At 38.3% G+C, this 26,013-nt stretch overlaps 1 protein-coding gene across 1 annotated transcript in view; it reads left to right on the plus strand.

The window, feature by feature from the left end:
* The window catches only part of EFHB (EF-hand domain family member B), a gene marked incomplete at its 5' end in the record, with an annotated part of 29,782 nt that extends 5,180 nt beyond the window's left edge, over nucleotides 1–24,602 (plus strand). Inside the window, 9 exons of the mRNA XM_081343942.1 lie at nucleotides 1,030–1,140; nucleotides 3,552–3,681; nucleotides 4,608–4,691; nucleotides 6,850–6,917; nucleotides 7,948–8,102; nucleotides 12,161–12,368; nucleotides 14,100–14,318; nucleotides 16,300–16,481; nucleotides 24,404–24,602. Of these exons, the coding sequence (XP_081200068.1) occupies nucleotides 1,030–1,140; nucleotides 3,552–3,681; nucleotides 4,608–4,691; nucleotides 6,850–6,917; nucleotides 7,948–8,102; nucleotides 12,161–12,368; nucleotides 14,100–14,318; nucleotides 16,300–16,481; nucleotides 24,404–24,562 (1,316 nt within the window). The 3' untranslated portion in view covers nucleotides 24,563–24,602. The remainder of the gene's footprint in view (nucleotides 1–1,029; nucleotides 1,141–3,551; nucleotides 3,682–4,607; nucleotides 4,692–6,849; nucleotides 6,918–7,947; nucleotides 8,103–12,160; nucleotides 12,369–14,099; nucleotides 14,319–16,299; nucleotides 16,482–24,403) is intronic.
* Between the last annotated feature and the right edge of the window lie 1,411 nt (nucleotides 24,603–26,013).

The raw sequence follows: 26,013 nt of genomic DNA on the forward strand, positions 1-26,013 counted from the left end.
AGCATTTTATATTTAGCATATTCAGCAAAACCATCTTTAGAGCTGACTACTAAATGATATTCAGCCTTTCATGTGTTTCAAGTTGCTCCAATCCTGCTATATCCACCAAATAGAAGAAAATCATATAGCCAGGCCTTCCTCTTGTAAATTATGTTCCCTCCAGCCCCTAAAAGTTGCCTCTGAAATGTCTTTTGGCTTGATGAATCTTCCAAACTAAATGCCAGCAAGTTTCCTTTAAAGCCAGAATAATTTTTCAACCTAATCCTTTCATTGAAACAAAACTTCACAGTGATTGTGGCCAGTTCCCATTGGACCTGTTCTCTTCAGGTAAAGAGGGTTTCAGTATCCCTGTTCCTTTTTCCTGATGGACTTGGGGAAAAATAACCATATTCTTGCTGATAAAAGAATAAATATATAAATATCTCTGTCAGTGGTCTACTAGATAGGAAATGTGGTGTTTTATGCATGTTTTATGCATGGCGGTTGCTTTTATATGACCTAAATCTACTAAAGAACTTCAGATAAGAGCACTGATTTCAGACATATTTTTATCAACTATTTTCAAAATATAATGAAAATAAACCCATAGAGAAAATAATTATACTGTATAAAGAAACCAATCAAATAGTGAATAAATTTGAGAGCATGAATGAAGAAAAATTCTAGAAGGTATTCTTGCCATAACATTTGTTGATGTCTGTGTTGATTAAAAGCACATCGTCCTCATTTTTTCCCCTCTCACTGTATTCAGGGTTTTATTAAAATGTACTTTAAAACATTTTAATTTATAAAAAATAATGATTCATTATATATATATATATATATATATATATATATATATATATATATATATATATATTGCTGTTACTCAATGATACATAAATTTCATTTGTGCATGGCTACACAGTATGGTTTTCTGCAGTTATATGAATAAAAAACTGTGGAACCAAATATATGAATAAAAATGTTGTATTTATAAATATTGATTTATATTAGATTGTTTCATTACATGTATTGATTTATTTTCAGAGATTTCTGCTGCAGACATTATAAATCCCAGAAAGACATTTGATGAAGTCCAAAAGGAAGCACAGGAAGGACATGAATTATATGTTTTGACACACAATGATTATTATGTTGGTGAGTAAAAGGACAAATAAATATCATGAAGAAGCTCTAGATGTAAATATGATCATAGTTTTATTTAGCAAAGAAATGGTTATTTTCCATTTTATAATAAGGAATAAAATTAACACTTCTCTTGCAATGTCTTTTGAATTAAAGATTTTGTTAAATTGATACTAATATGTTTGATAAATGGAAATGAAATGGTGACAGGAATGCATTGCTCTGACACTTCTTTCATAGGAAGATCAATTACAGGTAATCCTCAACTCATGACCATTTGTTCAGCAACCATTTAAAATTATGATGGATGCTGAAAAAAATGGACTTACCATCTTTGCCTGAACTTATGGCTGCTGCAGTGTTCCTATAGTCACACGATCATGTTTGGCAGCTCACCCACGCTTATGACTGCAGGGATACTGTATCTTCTCCCCACTTGCCTATGTCCCCTTTTGGCTGCCCTGCACAGAGGCATGTGGCAGCAACAGTCCTGGGATTGGAGCTGAAATAGTGTCCTGGGGTTTTTAACAGTGTCAGCCAGACCTCCAGGTCCCTCATTCAGTCCCAGCAATGCCATTGCCATGGAGAAATACCACCTCAAACCATGTGCAAGCCCCATACCACTAAACTTTATTATTTTGTGCCATTCTCCAACCTGTGTGTTCATTTTTCCATTCTTGTGATCTTCAGAAACATTCCCAGGTCTTGTGAGAACAGGCATGCTATTTGTGGAACAGCTGGAGTTCCGTTCTGGTGTTGCTTTTTAAGACCTCATTCCGCAAATCATGTGCACTATTCCTTCTCTAATTCATGTCTTGTGAGACTAGGAAAGATAGGTTTCCAAAGGATCATGAGAATGAATCTTGCGACTTGAAGAAGAAATGGGATGGAAAACAGTTGAGATGGCAAAAACCAGTAATGTGGGGCTTGAGGTAGCATTTCTCAATGGCAGTAGTCTTGCTGGGATTGAAGTAGAGGTCTGGGTACAGTGGTAGCTGACTGAGACTGCTGAAAATGTAGAAAAAAGTAAAGTTTTACACCTAGGCAAGAAAAACCAAATGTACAAGTACCGATTAAGTGAAACCTGGCTCAAAAGCAGTAACTGTGAGAGGGATCTTGGAGTTCTAGTGGACTATCATTTAAATGTGAGCCAACAGGGTGTGGCAGCAACCAAAAAAGCCAATGAAATTCTTGATTACATAAATGGAGGGATAGACGTGAGATCATGTGAAGTATTAGAACCACTTTATAAAACTTTAGCAAGACCACATCTGGAATATTGCATCCAGTTTTGGTCACCTCATTATAAAAAAGATGGTGAGACTTGGGAGAAGTGCAGAGAAGAGAAACTAAGATAATTAGTGCCTGGAGACGGGAAAAGGGCGGTATATAAATCTAATAAAATCTAAAATCTAAATCTAAAACATGAAGAACAGTTACCCAAGAATTGGTTAAGATCAGTCTAGAGAAAAGATATTTTATTCTAATTTATGTCTCATTGGTTCGTAATCTGATAATGTGACTCAGAAAACCTTGTCCCCTCTAGCTGCATTTAAAATGTTCTTGTTTTGCAAACAACAGAAAGATGAAAGCATTTTCTTCTTTTGACTTGTTCCTGTAATCCTACTTGAAGATGCAATGGCATCCTTCTCATAGCATTTTTGAAAGACCCCAAAACATCCTTAAAATAATTTGGAACTAGTTTGGGCCAAAATATTTACTGTTGTTTTTGTTAATAGAGTAAAACACTTTCATACAAAATAGCTGAAACTGATGAGGTTGGAATCTCATGCAGAAAACCCTAATTTGTAAACAAGTAATGGCAAAATGGCAAAATCTTTCAACTAGCTACATTTATTTATTTATTTATGTATTTATTTATTTTAATTCCATTTATATCCCGCCCTTCTCCGAAGACTCAGGGCGGCTTACAAGCTTAGCAGTAGCCTTCATTCTATGTATATGCCTGCTTATTAGGGCTTTCACACTCCCCCCCAAGGGGCATTATTACAAAGTCAGCTTAATTGCCCCCAACAATCTGGGTCCTCATTTTACCTACCTGGGAAGGATGGAAGGCTGAGTCAACCTTGAGCCTGGTGGGATGCGAACCTGCGCTAATTGCAGGCAGCTGGTGTTACTTAAGGAGGCATTAGCCCACTGTTCCACCAAGGCTCATGCCTATTAACTTAAAAAGATGGGAGGGAAAGGCTGCAAGTTAAATTTAAAGACTAATATTTAAAGGTTAGGATTCCAAAATGCACTGAAGCAGACAGCTTCCTTAGACTTAAAGCTTCCAAATTCTCTGGAATAAACCTTTTGCATCTAACCTTATGTTGCTTGAGAATGCTAAATAAGTAGAGGGCTTATTAACCTGGCCAGCTCAAAAGCCTTGACAATAAATGATCATGTCCCATTTTCTCCAGGAGAGGCAGTGAATAGAAAATATAATCCATCCACATTCAACAGATTTAATCTTTATGGTAAAGAAACACCACATTTTAATGATGGCCGGAATATTGGGAGAACTTTACATTGGTTACATGATCTGCAGATGTAAGTTATGCTTTGAATTCATAACTTTTGTATTATCAATTAAATTATAGTGTCAGGGGTCCAAATGTTATTAATCATAAACCTGACTAATCACCATGAATTATTTTTCTCTTTTGGTCATATTAAAATTATATATAGTTTGAAATGTGGAGGTCATAGCAAAGACATTTTAGGTCTGGGTGCTATTCTGGGGTCTTAAGTTGTGCATCTGCTTTAGAGAAATATTTAACTAATTTCTCTTTCTCTTTTTAATTTTCAGCCCTTTCATATGTTGTTTTAGAGATAAAAATGTATGCATTCAGAAATAATATGATTTTTGTGTGACAATTGGTACCTCTCAGTCACTTGAATCTGTCTTGACAGTTTTTGTTCAGGAGATTCTGATTAATTGTGTTGGAGGCCCAGTGATTTAAAATGCTTTGACTTTCAAAATGCTATTTTAATCCTGTCACCCTTTTTGTTACACAACTTATTCATGTCTATGTTCTTTGCTTATATGTTTTGATAAATGAATAGTTAAGCTGGCAGGAGTTTAACACAACAAAATGAAACACATACTTCATAGTAGAGATTGTAGTTGGAAGCCAATATTTTATTCTCTAGTTGACTTGATCCAGTTTGTTTACTGACTTTGTCTAACCCTGTTCCCTAATTACAATGTTACAAAAATGGCATTAAATCAATTATACTTGACTTTGTTAGTATAGCATTTGGCACTGTAAGATATTGAAAATTAATTCAGAATTTGAACACTACCTCTTATCTGGTTGTAGCATTACAAAACCTGTTGATAATGTAGTTTGAGAGAGATGTCAAAATTTATTCTTTTTTCCCCATAGGATTCATAAAAAAATCTTTATTCTTCTTTGCTATTGTGATTTAGCCATTTTTCCTCTATTCCTCTATTTTCCTTTTAATTTCTACAGGAAGAAATCAGCAAAAATTGTGTCTAAAATAAGTGATGATTTCAATGAAAAGTTTCAGCCTCAGGTTGGAAAAGTTCATGATCCGTAAGTCAACTAAGAGAAGTCTGCATTAAGATTTTCTAGAAATAAATTGATTATTTATAAGAATTTATTTACATATTGGTTCAATAACTGTTTGGAGCTAGACATATCTTGGCAAACTCAGATTGCTAGCATTCATAATCATGTAGCATACCACACTGCCTTATCTCAGGTTGGTTCAGATAGAGACCTTACTTTATCCTGTTCCTCTGTTGTTATGCATGCTTTACCTGGCACCATGATGTCAATATCAACAATATGCTGCAGAGTATTAGAAATTTATAGTTTTTACTGTCTGCAGCAGTTAGGGAATAATAACAACAACCTGCTATACCTCATCTACTGCATTCATTTGTAGACAATTTGCTTTCTCTTGGACAAACCATTTTACAGTAACTCAGGAAAACGTTTCAAATTCTGGTTTGCTATACCTTGCATAGGCTTGAAAAACAGTATCTTAGTGAACACCTTTTGCTTCATGAACAGTAAAAATCTGTATGTACATGTGGGGAGTGTTAGTAAAGAAGCTTGCTATGTTTCTGCCAGCTCAGCTGCATTTTACTCAGCCTAATTCAATAAAAAAACAATACCAGCATTGTTGGTTTGCTGCACAATAAGGATTTTCCAGAATATGTACTACACAGAATAACTTGCCGAATAACATTATCTTTACAATTTGCTTGAGGGCTCATTATAATCCTTCCATGAGTGTCTTGGATAGTACTCAACAGCTAGTAACAGTGAAACAGAGAAAGTGAGCACTGACTGACTGGCATTCTCATAGCTCAGTTAGCTAATTTTGGCTGTGTAGTGATTGATTGAACATACTCTCTGAAACTTTTAGAACCACTTTAATTAATATCTGGGATCTGCTTGTGAGGATGAAATGTGCATGGGGAATGAAATGGCCTTGAGGTGATAGTAATTATTCAAACTGTGTGGATATAATTCATAAGATGAGAGACCCCACAGTCGTGTCTTACTATTAGGATATTAAGGTTGACAAGATATGCCCAATTAAAAATATGTGCGTATGTGTATAATGTATACATGTGTATGCATACAAGCTCAGTGCCTTTAACCGCTGAGCCATCATGCCCCTTTAAATATATACAAATGTATGTATGTATGTATTTATACATATAGTGTATACATGTATATATTTAAGGGGGCGTAATGGCTCAATGATTAAAGGTGCTGAACCTATCAGCTGGAAAGCTGACAGTGTGGTTTCAAAACCTGAGCACTGTACAATGTTCCTGCCCCAGCTTCTGCTCACCTAGCAGTTCAAAAGCATGCAAGTGCAAGTAGATTAATAGGTACCACGTCAGTGGGAAGGTAACAGCATTCTGTACGCCTTTGGCATATAGTCATGCTGGCGACATGACCACGGAAAATGTCTTCAGACAATTTTGTCTCCCTTGGTCAAAAAACGAAGTTAAGCACCATGCCCTAGAGTAGGACATGTGTGGACAGGGAAACCATTATCTTATATAGATAAAGATATATATACAACCATTATGCTATTCCTTGTTAGGGTTAACAACTTTATGCAAAATGGTAGTAAACAAAATAAATGTAGGCAATAAAAAGAAAAAGAAAATCAAACTATAGTTTCGTTAGCTTTATTTTCTCTCAGTGTTGCCCAGAGATTGCAATCTTGGACCAGAAGGCACATTTGAAAATTTGAGAGTACAATATGGGTATGTTACAAAATTATCACCATGTGAGAACTTGGGGGAAGGATGTTTTGTTTTATTTTTTAAGGATAGTTGCTCCAACAGGCATATCCAATTATATGGATGTGCCTGTTGGATTATGTCCGGAAATCCTTTCAGTTCCTATCTCTCAGTATTATTTCTGGGAGAAAAAGCAAGAAAACAATGAATGGACAGACTAATCGATTACTTTCAATTAGTAAACCAAAGGTACATGATAAACCAAATAGGAAAATAAGGGTACCCATAATAGATATTATCTATATTTTATTCTGTATCTCAGTTGTCCAAGAGTAGGCAAGGAAACCCAAGGCATGGTGGCTTCGCCATGACCAATTTAGCCATATTTCATTAAAGATTTTTCTTTTACAAATAAAGCTTTTCTATTTAAAACAAAGATTACACTTCACTGAAAACTGAAAGCAGTTTTTTTTCATTTTCAGCTTAGCAGATACACTTAATGTTCCTCCAGACCACACATTTGGAATACTTATTCGGCCTGAAGAATACGGCAAGCATAAAAATAGCTTCTCTTATGTTTTACACCCTTGAAATATTATGTTGGCTTTATTTTATTATCTGAAAATTAATACTCTCTTCTTCCCTGTAATGAAGTTGGTACATCTATTCTAAAATGGTCAACTTTGTGTTTTCCGGGGCTTCATCTTAATGTCTTCTGGCACTGGCCATGTTAGATTAGAATTAATGAAGGAACTGAAGTGGGTGTTTACCAAATTAAATGTTAAAGGAGATAATTCAAGGCTCACTTTCATAACCTCAAAATATTTTGTTTTGTGCCTTATCTGCGAGTCTAGAAATTGAAAGAACAATGGAACATATCGTGCTGCTTAATTTGTTGTTCATTTGCTCCTGAGCAGAGTTCCAAAGGCTGATGTTTGCTCGTAAACTTCTGAATTATTTGTGACCTGAGTAACAGGAGATACATCTGCCTCCATATGTACTTGCTTGCATGTTACAATTATTCTCAGAGGCCCTTTTTTGTGTGTGTTTAGTGTATGTTCCTTCTGAGATAAAATAGGAAGCAATCATCTAAAAATATATTTTTGTGGTAATCCCCTACCTATGGAGTTTCCTGTACTATGCTTGATATGATTTTGGTATAAGACGACTTTAATTTCTCAGCTTGTATTCACTAAGCATTTTTCAACTATATTCTTTGAATCACAATGCCTGGATAACATCTTCTTTTTCTTTCTGCTACCTTGCTCTTCTTGCTTCCTGTCATTTCCTTAACTTTTTATTACATTTAACCATTTATTTTGTTGTTACTAATGGACTCCTTTATGTTCCTTGTACATTCACCGATAGAACCTTATGATGGAAGGATATGATTTAAAATAGAGACAAGAGATTTAAAGTAGAGACAAGAAAACAGCATCATAGTTATTGCTTACTGATAAAGCCAATATGGATATATTTGTATTATGGTGCAATTCATTTTGAGAACAGCATTTTGGAAGTATCATAGAGCAGTTAAACATGGTCAAGAAAAGTTTTGATAGAATATATCTCTTATTTAGGTGTTGGGGACCTTCTTCATAACCGGCTTCCGAGTGAATATCTTAAGACTAAAGACAGAGAACGTGCTGTCTTTACTGCAATTCGACAAAATTTAAAAAAGGCAAATTACCACAATTTTGATACTTTATTGCATGCATTTCGGCATTATGATAAGGTAACTGACTTTATATGAGCAATAACAGCTTTTTTGGTGAATGATGTATGAAACTTTAGACTCCAGTATCCTCAATCCTGCAGCCGAAAATGAAACACTTCAGTTTATCACTCAGTTGATAAGGGGTAGTTGCTGATAAGAAGATAATCACTACCACCCTGTGGCAATGAGCTCAAATTCAAAAGAGCTAGCATAGCCTTCTGAGCTTTGTCTTTGACTTATGGTTTGCTCATAGACAATGGTAGGCTAACTACATGAAACATGAATATCACCACCTCTTTTGCTTGTGGGGATTGGGAAGAAAGAGATTCCAACACTGGCACCTCCATCAGCCTCATCCACTTCAACATTGTCTGGTGACATCACTGTTTCCTCAAGCGAAGTAGTCATGGTATGCCTCCTTGCAGGAAATATTCTTCCCCTGCCTTGACCAACAAAGCTTGGCATTGCCTTTCCATTGACTAGCTTTCTGGTCAGTCCAGCTGTTCCAATCATGGCTTGTTCATGGAGGGCTTATAATGAGGGTCTATAGTTAGGAGAATATACATAACTAACTCTAAACTGGGATAATAGTGGAAAGAAGCCTTAAAAGCAAAACTTTGTTTAAACTAGAAAAAGAAACAACTCTATTGAAAGTGGTGATGGATGTAGGTGTGGGTCTGTCTTTCTAGAATCGACAGTGCTATCAGTTTTAAACTCAAAAAGGGACTGAGTTAAACCTAAGTGAATAAATAGACAAGTCATTTTTTTATATCTCACTAAAACTACTACCCAGCCCATTGCACTAAGTCAAAATTGGAAAAGATGTAGAAAGGCTCCCTCCATACTATGTGTTCTTTAAATGCCTGATACTTTACTCCAAAACTCCACTCAGATCATCACAACCAAGCCTAAGTGAATAACAATACGGACATGACTACTGTATTGGGCCAGAATTTAAAAGATCACTACTATTTGCAAGAAACAAGAACACTCAATTATAGCATCTAAAATAGAACTCACTTCTACCTGGAACAACTATATTTTGATCCATACCTAAAACAAAACAGATCCATTTTGGTTTGTGTCCAGAATAAAACATCTGAAATATATAGTTTAGTGTATACATAAGTAATTCAAAATCAACATTTCATGCAGAGACATTTTCTATATCCCTTTTAATTGAATACCAATTGCTGGGAGCAAATAGTGAGAGCCTTTTCCTTCACATACTGTTTGTAGACTTTCTGAAGCTATTTTCCTGAAATAAAGATACCTTTTGCTATTCATGCATCATACAAGCAATCATTTGTTGAGCAAATGATTTTAATACAATTAATTTTAATACATAAATCGTGTCTAAGAAAACACATCATGGGTAAGTGTAATGTAAGAAGCCAGCCATGAGGCTTTATTCACTTCCATGTATCTTGTCTAGTCCTTTTCACTAAGATGAAGTTTACTTCTGTCTATAGGTAGGTAGAGAGAGGTTATCATACAAATTAATGAATCTTGGTATCTTACACATATCCCAGTGAAGAGGATTTAAATTATATATATGTTGTGTATGCTGGGGACTGTCAATCACAGCAAGCCACTAGAACCAACAGGTGGCGCCAGTCAAGGCTCGGATTGGCTGGCCAGCATTCGGCGGGAATTCCAGATGTGGGGATTGGTTTGGGGAATTTACCTGGCTAGGTATTTAAGGGGGCTCCGGAGGCTCCATTGTCCCTTTGTTCCTGCCTACTCGCAATAAAGACTGTTGCTGTGAATCCTGTCTGTTACTTCCATGTGGTCCTGATAATATACAACAATGTAATTTAGTGAAAGCAGTTTGATATATTTATGGTTATTATACTTAAACTTTCTGTGAACTAAATGGAGAACAACTATTGAAAATTTGGTAAACAAATAGGTGGTAAACAGCATACAAATCTGTTGTTAACCGAATGTTGTTGAACTATAGTACCTAGCATCATTCATGTTTCAGAATGTTGGCTGGAGTCACAGATTTTTCAACCACGAGCAGATGGATTTCTTCTTATTTCATCTCAGTCATTGACTTGCTCAGTGACCTTGTCTAGGATTTGTAAGTGTGTGAAGAAATACCTGTCTCTGATAGTTTCTTTTCATCCTGTGTAATCAGCCAGAGTGGGTATGCACTGTTTTTTTGGCAATTAAACTATTTCTAATTGGATCCAGGAATTGAGCCTTCTGTGTGTGATGCTTGCTCTATAGAAAAGCGTTCCCTCCAGAGATCTGTATGACTTCCCTATGACCTTGTTTAGAGAGTCTTTGAAAACCTGGCTTTTCCCCAGGTCTTGAGTTAGGATGCATGGGAAACTTCTTTCTGGATATATATGAGTACATCCAGTGGTGGGATTCAGATATGTGAACAACTGGTTCTCTGTATGGATGCCGCTTCTGGAAATCCATTCTGGGCCTTGGCAACAAAAAATTAGCTACTGGTTCTGCCAAACTGGTGCGAACTGACTGAATCCCACCACTGTGTACATCCAAATATGTTTATCCAAAATATATATTTTGTATAATCCAAAAGAAAAAACATTCAAGCATTGTTCTTCCTTGTTTATTTAAATTCTTGTAATTTTTAATGATGGATGATATCAGAATCTGTATGGATCTAGGTAGCTCTTTGACTATCTATCTGTCTGTCTATCTGACTATTGCTAGCTATAATTTAAATTACACCAACCTGTTGGGTTGTGTGAGTATGTTAGATAATATTCTGACTCCAACTGTTGTATTTCAAGGTCAAAGACAGTAATGGTACTACCACGAGAGCAGACCACATGTAATGGTGTCCAGGAAGTGATACAATATTCAAGATTAACAAGAAGGAGGAAATACATCACAAAATGGGAGGGATTGACTGAACAGATTAACATGAACAGAACATATTGTAGTTCCCAAAATGACCACATGATGGCAGCACAATATGATAATCCCTAGAGGAAAATTAACCATGTAAATCTAACTCACTATAACACAAAATTAACCAACTATGCACTGCATAATACTTTTATAGCTGATGTAACAGCACAGAAAAAGAATAAAAAATAAATTATAGAGGCCTTACTGAATTCCAATGGTTTAGATGCTGATATGATGGTGATATACACACAGTTGGACGGAGAGCCTGATATTTTATGCTACAATGGAAAAGAGCATACAGATAGTCCTTGTGTTATGAAGCAATTTAAGCTTATTCTGTGAGTAATTCAAAAATGTCCCAGTGGGTGGCAGAACAGAGCTGAAAAGAAAGCAAAGAAAATAGGGCTGACAATTAAAAAATGTATCTTTTTGAAGGAGTCTATATAAAAAAAGAAAGCAGGACATTAAACATACTGTAAATGTAATTCTTTGTAAAAAAAAGCCTGTTCCTTTTTAATTAAAATGCTTTAGATATTTTATTAATTATTATATAATAACATTCAGATATATTGCTTGTCTCTAAAAAGACATGCAGTTTTTAAAATGTGTGAATATATATGTTCTTATAACCCATAACGTAAACAATGTTTTAAGCAGTCTCTGATTTTTATGGGGTCCTGGATTATAAGATAGGCAAAGAAAAGAAAGGAAAAAAATTATCCCCAGAAGAAAGTAGTGACAAACCACTTACTTAGTACTACCAAGAGAGTTACATGGAAGTGGTCAAGTCAGAACTTGAGCTCAGCTTCAGTTAGTCTTTCAATATTATTTAATGTTGAAAGAATTCAATTTATCCAAGTAGAAAAACAAAGTTATTTGTAAACACTAATCCTTCAAATAGTTTTAAACATATCAACTGTGTGCCTCAGTTTGAAAGAAGACATTATCTATATCTATTGTATTCCTTTGTACTGACTTTATAAAGTACATTGGTTTGTTATTAGTTCATCTAAAATATTATTTCAATTGACCCTTTAATTCAATTTAATTTATGTTTGCACACTGTGTTTTAATTTAGTATATTCAGTCTCCACAGTATAATTTCTTGTATTAATTCGCAAGTCTGTTAGGAAATTGGCACACAGAAATTTGTTTTTAAAATTCATATTATCATATTTAATCAGGATGGTGATCGAAAAATAAGCAGAGAAGATTTGAAAAAGGCATGCTGTCAGCTTAACTTGGACTTGGATGATGAACTTTTGGATTCTTTATTTAATTACTGTGATTTGGATAAAGATGGTTTTATAGACTATTTGGAGTTTGCAAATTTTCTTAACTGGAAAGACAAAATGGCTATTCAAGAGTATGAAGAAAAAATAATAACAAAAGGTATGTGGCCAACATTAAATGATAATTTATATTATTCAATCTGATACCAATACAGTGGACTTACGTTTCTTGAATATTTCATAAAGTAAACTAAAGATTTGGAATTTGTAGTAATCAAGAATAAACATTTTTTTCTTTTGGATTAAATTTGAGACTTACATGCGGACCTTGCATAGGATTACTTTTGGTTTTAAATAGTAGTGTGAAATGACTGGACCTAAGTTTGGCATCCCCTGGCTGGACTTTGAACATTCCTTGGGGTGAAAAATGTTCAGAATTGTAGTTTGGACAACTGGAAAACTCTGAAGTTAGAGAAGATTTTTATTCTTTCATTCTTTCTCCCCCTCTTCCATTAACTTCAGGTGACTAATGTCCTTCAGCAACAGATGAAAAAAAGATTTTTGCTGACAAGAACTATTGCTGATAGTTTAATTCCCCATAACTGAGGCCTGTAGAGGGCACTTATCATCATAAAATCAGCACACTTTTTCCTCCTTATTTTTCTATTACTATTAAAGTAGACCATATTAGAGTAGAGTATATATTCTTTCTTGAAATAGTGAGAGGGGAGACAATAGGGGAGCTCCATTCAGCTATTTTGTCATCACTCAAGAAGAAACCTTGGCCGGTTCTATTTTTCCCTTCATATACTGTAAGACAGGGGTGTCAAACTCAATTTCATTGAGGACCACATCAGCATTGTGGTTGCCCTCGAGGGGCCGGGTGGGTATGGCCAGGGTGGGCATGGCCTACTGGGTGGGCGCAGCTGGAGTGCGTATGGCCTACTGGGTGGGCATGGCCAGCTCTACATCATTGGCATCATGGGTGCCTATGGGGGCCTGGGCAGGAGTGGGACAGATCTGGGGGTCTCTGGCAGAAGGAGGGTCTCTGGGCCAGGGCCAAGGCAGCAGGGACCGTTCCCTCACTGTTTCCAGGATGGCTTCGCAGGCCACATGAAACCATTTCGCAGGCTGGATCTGGCCCCCGGGCCTTGTGTTTGACATGTCTGATATAGGAGAAGGGATTCACTGATACTCTAGCATTCAGAGGGTACTACTACCTTCCTGGCAGTTAGGGGTGTCCCATTACCACCTAACAATTAGACTGACAATTAGATAGGTTTGACCTCCATCCTGGCCATATTCAAAATTGTTCTGAAAATCTGATTCTTTCCCCCAGTGCTTTTTTTGTAAAAGAAAAAGGTGCCGGAACTCACACATGTCATACAACCCGCCTTGCATATCCTACAAGGTTCCATTCAAAAAAAAAAGCCCTGCTTTCCCCAAGTGTTGGGTTAATGTGGGTGGGATGTTTGATTGACTTTTAATGGTTGCTTTCCCTCTGGTGTTTGGGTGAATTGTTCTTTTACTGTACTGTATGATCGTTGTATTGTAGGTCCCCTCCCCGAGGCATTATAGCAGCCATATAAATTTCTGAAATTATTTAAATTAATAATTAATAATTAATAAATTAAATTAATAAATAACGGGTCTACTTTTGTATCCATATGTGACTTCAGTATTTTTCTTCTTCTTTTGACATGGTTGACGCTGGACCCTTACATTTAAGTGTTCATAACCCCATTACTTCTTCATTTCAAAAAAGTATCTTGTTTATGGCCTTAGAACTTATTTTAGAGCTTCCTAAAATTACTCTTTTTGTGCTATTTTATAGTTTTTATGTCACTCCATAAAAGTAACCTTTTTTTTCCTTTTTATTCATTGTTCACAGGGAAAAAACCAGCTCCTTTTGATCTTATTCCAGCAAATGATTCAGAAATTAAGGTTAATGAAAATGCACTGCTAAAGCAGGATGATCTTGTACCCATGGAACCAGGAAGTTTAGAAAAAACAGCTAGAACACTGTCAAGACCAACTGATCGTGTATTTTCTGATTATCGCACAACCTCTTCTCAATATAACGCAGTTGTAGGTGGCATTCCTTCATCATGTATGTAAAGTAGCTATATATTCTTTTACAACCAGGTTATAAATGTTCGAATATATCATTAACATACTTATTAATCAGTCTCCTAAAGATCTGTTGTTGCTCTTTTGCTTTCTTTAGTTGTTTTGAAAGAGAATATAGCATCTGTATAATAGTTATATTGTTATTTTAAAATACATACTTCCTCAAACCAGGCTTGATTCCATGAATAATTTTGTCTTGTTTTTCTTGACAATAAAATGTAAATGGTTTTGCATTGCCTTCTATCTGAGACTGTTTGTTAACTTTCCATTTTATAGCTTGGGATTTTTTGATGGTTTGCCATCCAAATAGCAGTATTTAATTGACCCCCATAAGTCTAACATAACTTAAGTGAGATTTTTATCTCTCATCTCTAAAGATTTTTAAGAGAGCAATTGCTAATCTATTTATTGAGGCATCATGGTTTGTTACTGGGAATGCTGGAAACCCTTCATCACATTGATTTCTCTGTAACATCTTTGGGTCCTATTGTCATCTCCATAAGCTTATTGTAGACTGAAATTGGGGTATCCCTGAGACACATAGTATGTTTGTAAGCAAATATTGCATGTGTTTATCCTTAAAATATTAAAGTAAAATGTTCAACAATAAAATGTAAATGGTTTTGCATTGCCTTCTATCTGAGACTGTTTGTTAACTTTCCATTTTATAGCTTGGGATTTTTTGATGGTTTGCCATCCAAATAGCAGTATTTAATTGACCCCCATAAGTCTAACATAACTTAAGTGAGATTTTTATCTCTCATCTCTAAAGATTTTTAAGAGAGCAATTGCTAATCTATTTATTGAGGCATCATGGTTTGTTACTGGGAATGCTGGAAACCCTTCATCACATTGATTTCTCTGTAACATCTTTGGGTCCTATTGTCATCTCCATAAGCTTATTGTAGACTGAAATTGGGGTATCCCTGAGACACATAGTATGTTTGTAAGCAAATATTGCATGTGTTTATCCTTAAAATATTAAAGTAAAATGTTCAAAAATTATATACTACCATAGTTAGGTCAAATATTTGAAATGCATATTTTCTGGAAAAAGACTAATAGCATAAGTATGAGTTGGGGTAGGTTGCAAATATGGTCCATGATCCAGGCAAAATTTAAGAATGATGAAAATTCTGATTTCAGAGGGACATTAAGATGGTAGTTCTATGTTATCCTCTGACCTCCTCTCTTTGGTGGAGGAAATCCAAAGGCCCAAATTTCAGATATAAGATATCCTTTCCATCAGTCAGCTATCTCCCTCCCCCATAAGCCTCTGAGGCTATCTGTGTCTGACATCTGGAATGGCAGGGATAAAGCAATAGGAATGATGGGAGAGATTTTAGATCTAAAACCTTCCTAATCGTCCACATCATTGCTGACCTAGATCAGCCTTTTGAACTGGTATAAATTACTTTGCTCACAGTGAGAAAATATTTTTAATGAAAAACAAAAATAGGAAGATCACTGATATTCCATCTTTCAAAGGGGCCTTGATAATATTGGAGGACTCTAACTAAGTAGTAGAGTTGTTCTACTAGGTAGTAGAGTTGTTCCCTCCTACCAAGATCAGTGTATTTTGAGAACTTTGTTTTTTCAGTACTGCTTGTTTAGTTATGCCTCTAATTAGAGGTGTCTATCTATGGTACTGTAAAATTGTGGGCTTGACCCAGTGATTGAAGCACCACTTCTTTTTATGTGTAAAGTTGTTGTTCTTACATTTTGAAACTACTGACTGTCACTGACATTCCTATTTCCAGTTGTAGATAGACATTGCATAACAAAAAATGTAAAATCATACAAAAATAAAAAGAGAAGCTATTTATATTATCTTCAATGGGTTTCAAAAAACCTGGCACGGAAAAGGAGTTTTTAAAAGGATATGCTTTAATCTAGTTCTGTTATTCCTAACTGCACCATAATGCTTTTCTCTTGTCTTTTTAAAATATGTTTTCACACAGTTTACCCCCTATATGGTATTCCAACCATTCGTTCAGATATTCCGGCTCCTCGTTTTCGCCGTATCAGTGACACCACTAATTATGGAGATCAAGCAACTATGTATGCACTGTTATACCCCTCTGTCAGTAGTAATAAAGGGGTTTATGAGAAAGACTTCTTCAGGATAAGATCAAAGGAAGAGGTAGTTATATCTCAAACATATAGCATAATTTATCTTATCAAGAAGAATGTAGGTAACATTTCTGTTAAAAATGTCTGATAATCATCTTGTACCAATCTTGAGTACAACTTTTTTAACAAAAAAGGTTTCACACTAAAAAAAGTCCTCAGCTGCAGATTTAATGTATTAATCACAATGCAAATGGAAAAATAACTGAAGAACTATCTGAAAGGTGCTTTTTCAAAAGGCAACTGGACGGTTTTTTTCTTGAGGAAGAAGAACAGAACGTTTCACTTTTCATTCAAGAAGCTTCATCAGTTCTGATGGCGGGGCAGAGGAGGGGATGTAAGGATAGATACTAACAGTTGAGATTGGATGGAGAGGGATAGAAGGATAGTTTCTGACTGGATGGGCTTCTCAATCCAAAATGTGGATTTTGAAAGAGGGGTAAAAGAGGCCACTTATATTAACATTGAGCAGCCCTCTCTCAATAGAGGAGAAATAAGACATCACCTCTCTTCAGTCTACAATGCAGCCCTTGCAGAATTCCAGGAAGATTCCAGAATCCTTTGTACTCTGATTCAGGTGACCCTGAGGGCAAAGATAAACCAAGTGGTCTAAAGAGCTCTCAGTGAGAGTGCTAATGACCAGAGGACTGCAAAGAAATACAATCCTTCCATTTCCCCCTTTCCACCATCCAGTCAAAATCTAGCCTTCCATTCCCCCACCATCCAGTCTCAAATTGTCAATACTTATCATTCCATTCCCCCCCCCATCACAACTGATGAAGCTTCTTGTTCTTCTTCCTCAAGAAAAGAACAACAATCCAGTTGCTTTTTGAAAAAGCACATTTGAGACAACTATGGCCCGAATGACTGAGAATCTCTACAGACAACTGAAGAACTGAAAATAACCCCTGATGTATAGGGCCAGATTTTGCTTCTTCTTATCCTAAATTTTCTTCCTTGGGTTTACCTATTTTTAGTTCTATAGGCCAGTATTTTTCAATCTTGTAAGTTTAACATAGCTGTCAATTCTGGGAATTGAAATCCACATATCTTAAATTGCCAAGGTTGAGAAACACTGCTCTAGTTAATAATAGAAACTAGAAAATGCTTCTTTCTGATCAATCAGCAGGGGGAGCACCAAGTTCTTTTTCATAGAAGAGGGTGGAGATGAGGGAAATCTGACTATACCTGTATGGTGTATGGAAGCTAGCTAATCTTACCTAATGTTTTTAATAGATTCTTGGAAATTGGGTTTTGTAATATTTTTTCTTCTGACATAAGATTCTGGGTTTTGGTATAGTAAGTGAAGTTCCATATTTATTTGGTATATGGATACTCCTTGACTTACAATGTCACTTGGTAACCATTCAAAGTTACGACTGATCTGAAAAAGGGGATTTATGACCCAGATTCAAAATTCTTATTGTTGGGCTCTCTCAGCAGTCACATGATTAAATTTTGGATGCTCAGCAACAGAGCTACATTTACTGCCTATTGCAGTGCCCCACGGTCACTTAACCCTGCTTTTTAACAACCTATGACAGAACTTACTTTCACATTTCAGTAAAACCATATCCATAACAAACCATTAGTTCATGTAATGACCATAATATTTGCTTAATGATCATAGCGGTTCTCTAAATAATTAATTGTTGTTGTTGTTGTTGTTAGTTGCGAAGTCGTGTCCGACCCATCGCGACCCTATGGACAATGTTCCTCCAGGCTTTCCTGTCCTCTACCATCTTCTGGAGTCCATTTAAGCTCACGCCTACTGCTTCAGTGACTCCATCCAGCCACCTCATTCTCTGTCGTCCCCTTCTTCTATTGCCCTCAATCTTTCCCAGCATTAGGCTCTTCTCCAGTGAGTCCTTCCTCCTCATTAGGTGGCCAAAGTATTTGAGTTTTAGCTTCAGGATCTGGCCTTCTAAAGAGCAGTCAGGGTTGATCTCCTCTAGGACTGACCAGTTTGATCGCCTTGCAGTCCAAGGGACTCGCAGGAGTCTTCTCCAGCACCAGAGTTCAAAGGCCTCAATTCTTTTGCGCTCAGCCTTTCTTATGGTCCAACTTTCACTGCCATACATTGCAACTGGGAAGACCATAGCCTTGACTATACGCACTTTTGTTGACAGGGTGATGTCTCTGCTTTTTAGTGTGCTGTCTAGATTTGCCATGGCTTTCCTCCCGAGGAGCAAGCGTCTTTTAATTTCTTGACTACAGTCCCCATCTGCAGTGATCTTGGAGCCCAGGAAAATAAAATCTGTCACTACCTCCATTTCTTCCCCATCTATTTGCCAGGAATTGAGAGGGCCGGATGCCATGATCTTGGTTTTCTTAATGTTTAGTTTCAACCCAACTTTTGCACTCTCCTTCTTCACTCGCAACAAGAGACTCTTCAGTTCCTCTTCACTTTCTGCCATTAGAGTGGTATCATCTGCATATCTTAGGTTGTTGATATTTCTTCCAGCAATCTTAATTCCAACTTTTGACTCCTCTAGCCCTGCCTTTCTCATGATGTGCTCTGCATATAAGTTAAATAGGCAAGGCGACAGTATACAGCCTTGCCGGACACCTTTCCCAATTTGGAACCAATCAGTGGTTCCGTGTCCAGTTCTCACTGTTGCTTCTTGGCCCGCATATAGGTTTCTCAAGAGACAAATAAGATGTTCTGGTACTCCCATCTCTTTAAGAACTTGCCACAGTTTGTTATGATCCACACAATCAAAGGCTTTAGCATAGTCAATGAAGCAGAAGTAGATGTTTTTCTGGAACTCTCTAGCTTTCTCCATGATCCAGCGTATGTTGGCTATTTGATCTCTAGTTCCTCTGCCTCTTCGAAATCCTGCCTGTACTTCTGGTAGTTCTCGATCCACATACTGCTGGAATCTAGCTTGTAGGATTTTAAGCATAACTTTACTAGCATGAGAAATGAGTGCAATGGTGCGATAGTTTGAACATTCTTTGGCACTGCCTTTCTTTGGAATTGGAATGTAAACTGATCTTTTCCAATCCTGTGGCCACTGTTGAGTTTTCCAAATTTGCTGGCAAATTGAGTGTAGCACTTTTACTGCATCGTCTTTTAAGATTTTGAATAGCTCAGCTGGAATACTGTCACCTCCACTAGCTTTGTTGTTGCTCAGCTTTTCTAAGGCCCACTTCACTTCACATTCTAGGATGTCTGGCTCGAGGTCAGTGACCACCTCATTGTGATTATCAGGGACGTTAAGCTCATTCTTGTATAGTTCTTCTGTGTAATTTTGCCATCTCTTCTTAATCTCTTCTGCCTCTGTTAGGTCCCTGCCATTTTGGTCCTTTATCATGCCCATTTTTGCATTAAACGTTCCCTTCATCTCTCCAATTTTCTTGAAAAGATCTCTGGTCCTCCCTATTCTATTGTTTTCTTCTATTTCTTTGCACTGTTCATTTAAGAAGGCATTCTTATCTCTTCTAGCTATTCTCTGGAATTCTGCATTCAATTGGGCGTATCTTTCTTTTTCTCCCTTGCCTTTTGCTTCCCTCCTTTCCTCAGCTATTTGCAAAGCTTCCTCAGACAGCCATTTTGCTTTCTTGCATTTCTTTTTCTTTGGGATGGTTTTGGTTGCTACCTCTTGTACAATGTTGCGAACCTCTGTCCATAGTTCTTCAGGCACCCTGTCTATCAGATCTAATTCCTTAAATCTATTTGTCACCTCTACTGTATATTCAACGGGGATATGATTTAATTCATACCTGACTGGCCTGGTGCTTTTCCCTACTTTCTTCAGTTTAAGCCTAAACTTTGCAACAAGAAGCTCATGGTCTGAGCCACAGTCAGCTCCTGGTCTTGTTTTTACTGACTGTATAGAGCTTCTCCATCTTTGGCTGCAGAGCATATAGTCAATCTGATTTCTGTGTTGACCGTCTGGTGATGTCCATGTGTAGAGCCGTCTCTTGGGTTGTTGGAAAAGAGTGTTTGCTATGACCATCGTATTCTCTTGACAAAATTCTATCAGCCTGTGCCCTGCTTCATTTTGTACTCCAAGGCCAAACTTGCCTGTTATTCCGGTTATCTTTTGGCTTCCTACTTTAGCATTCCAATCCCCCATGATGATAAGGACATCATTTTTTGGTGTTAGTTCTATAAGGTGCTGTAGGGCTTCATAGAACCGGTCAATTTCATCCTCTTCAGCACCGGTGGTTGGGGCATAGACTTGGACTACTGTGATATTGAATGGTTTGCCTTGGATTCGAACTGAGATCATTCTGTCATTTTGAGGATTGTATCCCAGTATTGCTTTTCCTACTCTTTTATTGACTATGAAGGCTACTCCATTTCTTCTGAGGGATTCTTGCCCGCAGTAGTATACCTGATGGTCATCTGAATTAAATTCACCCATTCCTGTCCATTTTAGTTCGCTGATACCTAAGATGTCGATGTTCAGTCTTGTCATCTCTTGTTTGACCACGTCCAGCTTGCCTTGATTCATGGATCTTACATTCCAGGTTCCTATGGAGAAAAAATCTTTACAGCATCGGACTTTCCTTTCACCACCAGACATATCCACAGCTGAGCGTCCTTTCGGCTTTGGCCCAGTCGCTTCATTCTTTCTGGCGCTACTAGTACTAGCCCTCTGCTCTTCCCCAGTAGCATACTGGACGCCTTCCGACCTGAGGGGCTCATCTTCCAGCGTCATATCGTTTTGCCTTTTGGTACTGTCCATAGGGTTTTCATGGCAAAGATACTGGAGTGGGTTGCCATTTCCTTCTCCAGTGGATCACGTTTTGTCAGAACTCTCGGCTATGACCTGTCCATCTTGGGTGGCCCTGCACGGCATAGCTCATAGCTTCATTGAATTACGCAAGCCCCTTCGCCACGACAAGGCAGTAATCCATGAAGGGGAAATAATTAATACAAAAGGTCATAAAATTGAATTGGTCATGTGACTGAACCATTTTATGACTGTTACAACATATGCATCAGAAGTGGCCCGAGAGTTCATGGCCTCCATGACGGCCATGGACCTGACTCAAATTACTCAGGACCCAACTCACGAGGGAGGAAACATGCCTGATCTTATTTTTGTCTCTGGGCAGTGGCTAAATGGACTGGGTGGGGTTACTCCAACATCGCAACCCCTTTCATGGACAGACCACTACCTCCTGCGGTTGGGCCTCCGTCACGTCACCCCCCGCTGTCAGGAGGCGGAACCAACCAGGTGGTTCCGCCCCAGGCACCTGATGGACCCAGATAAATTCCAGATGGCGCTTGGACCGATTCCCACCTCCCTCTCCCACAACCCGGTCGAGTCCTTAGTTAATGCCTGGCAACAGGCTGCTTCGGAGGCGCTCGACCGTGTTGTCCCTTTGCGGCCTCTGACCCGGCGCAAGTCCTGACTCGCTCCTTGGTTCTCCAAGGACCTGCGGGAGATGAAGCGCCAGAGAAGGGGCCTAGAGAGCATTTGGAGAACCAGTCGGTCTGAGTCTGACCGAACACAGTTAAGATCCTTTTCTAGATCCTATCTTGTGGCAATGAGGGTGGCAAAGCGCGCCTACTTCACCACCCTCATTGCGTCCGCAGATAATCGCCCGGCCGCCCTATTTAGAGTGGTCCGCTCCCTTTTAAGTCAAGAGACGGGAGAGGACCCCCTACATAGACGGGCTGAGGAATTTAGTAAATATCTGGTGGACAAAATTGCTCAGATTCGGGCTGGTCTGGACTCTGACTGGGCAGTATCTAACGAGAGGAAAACGATGAAGTTGGCCGAGTACATTTGGGAAGAGTTCGATCCTGTGACTCCGGATGAAGTGGACAAGATCATGGGGAAACTAAGTGCCGCCACATGTTTGTTGGACCCGTGTCCCTCCTGGCTAGTCTATGCATCTCGGGAGGTTACACGAGGCTGGCTCCTAGCAGTTATCAATGCCTCACTGAGTGAAGGGTACTTCCCTACTGCCTTGAAAGAGGCGGTGGTAAGGCCCCTCCTCAAGAAACCGGCACTGGACCCAGCTGTTTTAAACAACTTCCGTCCTGTCTCCAACCTTCGCTTCCTTGCGAAGGTCGTTGAGAGCGTGGTGGCACGACAGCTCCCTTTGAACCTGGAGGAAGCTGAATATCTAGATCCGTACCAATCGGGTTTCAGACCAGGGCACAGCACGGAGACGGCATTGGTCGCGCTGGTGAATGATCTCTGGCGGGCCCGAGATAGAGGTTATTCCTCTGTCCTGGTCCTATTAGATCTATCAGCGGCTTTTGATACCATCGACCATGGTATCTTACTGCGTCGTCTTGGGGGGCTGGGAGTGGGAGGCACCGTTCTGCGGTGGTTCTCCTCCTACCTCTCGGACCGTTCGCAGACGGTTTTGGCAGGAGGGCAGAGGTCAAGCCCTAGGCCTCTTAATTGTGGAGTGCCTCAGGGTTCGGTGCTCTCGCCCCTCCTGTTCAACATCTATATGAAGCCGCTGGGAGAGATCATCCGTAGCTTCGGGGTGAAATATCATCAATATGCTGATGATACCCAGCTATTCATCTCCACCCCGAACCAACCCAGTGATGCCCTCGATGTGATGTCCCGTTGTCTGGAAGCGGTACAGATTTGGATGGGAGAAAACAGGCTTCGACTCAACCCGGCCAAGACTGAGTGGCTGTACATACCGTCATCTCGTTTAGTCCAAGAGGTTCCATCTCTGACTATAGGAGGAGAGATGTTACCTCCCATTGATAGAGCACGCAATCTGGGCGTCCTCCTAGATTCACGACTCAGTTTTGAAGATCACATTGGAGCCGTGGCTAGGGGGGCATTTGCACAGATTCGTCTTATATACCAATTGCGCCCCTTCTTGGACCGAGATGCCCTACGTACAGTCACCCACGCACTCGTTACCTCCCGTATTGATTACTGTAATGCTCTCTACATGGGGCTGCCCTTGAAGACCACCCGGAGGCTTCAGCTGGTGCAGAATGCAGCTGCACGGGTTGTGATGGGAGCTCCCCGATACTCCCATATTACACCCCTCCTGCGTGAGCTGCATTGGCTACCAGTTGCCCTCCGGGTGAGATTTAAGGTGCTGGTACTTACCTTTAAAGCCCTACATGGCTTAGGTCTGGGATACTTGCAGGACCATCTGCTGCCGGGAACAAATTCCCATCGTCCAGTACGCTCACACAGAGAAGGCCTCCTCAGGGTACCGTCAGCTAGGCAATGTCGGCTGGCGACCCCCCAGGGGGAGGGCCTTCTCTGTGGGAGCGCCAACCCTATGGAATCAGCTCCCCCCTGAGCTTCGGATGGCCCAAAACCTCCAATCCTTTTGCCGCGGCCTCAAAACACACCTGTTCCACCAGGCTGACCTAGACTGACAGGCATTTTAATTAATTTATATTTAGTATTTTTAATTCATTTTTAAAATTTTCTAATTTTAATTTATTGCACTGATGTTCTCAATTTCATTTTTATCTTGATTTCTGTACTTATTATATGTTTTGTTGTTAGCCGCCCTGAGTCCTTCGGGAGATAGGGCGGGATATAAATCCCATCAATAAATAAATAAATATGACCAAAGTGGCCAGATCCCATTACATTTGTACGTTGAGGATTACTTGTATGCTGAGATAGTTTGACATTTATATTTTTAATCTGATTTATGGATGACCAGTATGTACACTATTTAGAGTCATTAGTATTTCAAGTGGCCAAATAACTAAGTACAGTAGATAAATAAATAAATTGAATGCATGATTTTGTTTTTTCTGACAGTTGGCATGTTCGGCTTTCAGTGTAGAGTCTCAACTATTCCATGGCTATCAGCTTAGATATACTGTAAAATGATCCAAGAAAGCTCCACTTTTTGTCTACTTTTGAGATAGTGCTGGACTAGGACTAGGGAGACATATATGAGTGATTCTGTATATGTACATGCATGTGAAAATTCCAAGAACTAACAATATTATATGTTATTTCACAGATTGCAGACATTTTGCGCAACATTGGTGTGAAACTTTCAGATGAAAGCTTTGATGAAGTGTGGAGGCAGGCCTGCCTGAAAGATCACAGAGGAAAAGTTTGTGTAGAATCCATCAGAAATGTACTAGATGAGATGCAGGCATTACACTTGACCAGCTGATAACCATTCTCCATTGAATTATGTGATATTTATGGTTGAATATTTTCTTACTGCAGTAAATTCTCCTGTTATGACATGGTTTTGAGAGTCTGCGTGTAGTGCATATGAAGACATTTATTTATGGAAAATATTAAATTGGGTTTCATATTCATTTCAAAATGTATTTTGAAAAAGTATTAAATGTCCAAAAAGAAGAAATATGTACTGTATATTATGAGACCGAAAATAGTACCCATTTATTTCAAAACATAAAATAACTAAAATAAGGTAGAAAATTTGTCAGAATAGTCATCAGGCGAAAAATTTTTAATTTCAGAACTATTATAAATGTTCTATCTCAGTCAAAAAATATGCTATTTTTAAGAATAGTGGCTGCATATATTCTTCTTCAGAAATTGGAAATAAACATATACTTTGAGAGCCCAATGAATCTAGTTGCATTATTTTCCTGCTTTTCTCTCAAACACTGATAGACCTGTACGCCAAATCTAATGACATTTGTCAAAATTGTTTTTATGTTATTCAATGCAGTGAACCTACTGTCCATAAACTAACAATTTACTAGACTAGTCATGAATGGCAGTTTTCTTGAGTACATTCCTCTTCCATGAAATTTCTGTCTTCTCTCTTCTCTCTCTCTATTTTTGTTTTGTGTGTGTATGTATGTATTATTTTTTATAGAATTATATATATATATATATATACAGTATATATATATATATATATATATATATATATACATATATATATATATATATATATATATATATATATATATATATATATATATATATATATATATATATATATATATATATATATACATACACACACAGTATATATTATGGAGAATATTTAATAAATGACTTTCCAAAATAATTGTATTTTATTCTACTTTCTCTTACTATTTATGTGTATGTATATATTACTGTTTTAAGAAAAGATAAGTTATTATCCAAATCACTGTATTTCCTGAGCTTTATGGTAGCTATATTATAAAGTCCATAGAGATTTCCTCTTTAATATAGCTACCATAAAGCTCAGGAAATTCAGTGTTTTGAGTGAGCAACTTCTCACAACTCCTTTTGGCTGATGCACAGATAGGGCAACTAGCCAAACAGTTTTCAGAAATGTCAAAACAAGGCCTGCGGGCTGGATGGGCCCATATCTGTCCCATGGAGCTGCCCCAAAGATGGTGAGAGACCAGCCTCTACTGCCCTGGCCAACCTAGCTGGGTACCCCACCAGGTATGTGCAGAGGAGGCAGCAAGCACATGGGGATCTTGACTGGTGGATTTGGGTTGCAAGGTGTGCACAGCCTGTGCAGCACAAGTGAGTCCGAATACTGCAACCGCCACCCCAGCCCTCCAAGCAGCAGGCAAAGGCAGACGCACAGGGAGGAGGCATGTGATCCAGCCTGCCAGACATGCTACATGTCACTCACCTACTCTG

This window comes from Vipera berus, assembly GCF_964194415.1.
Source record: "Vipera berus genome assembly, chromosome: Z".
Taxonomy (NCBI): domain Eukaryota; kingdom Metazoa; phylum Chordata; class Lepidosauria; order Squamata; family Viperidae; genus Vipera; species Vipera berus.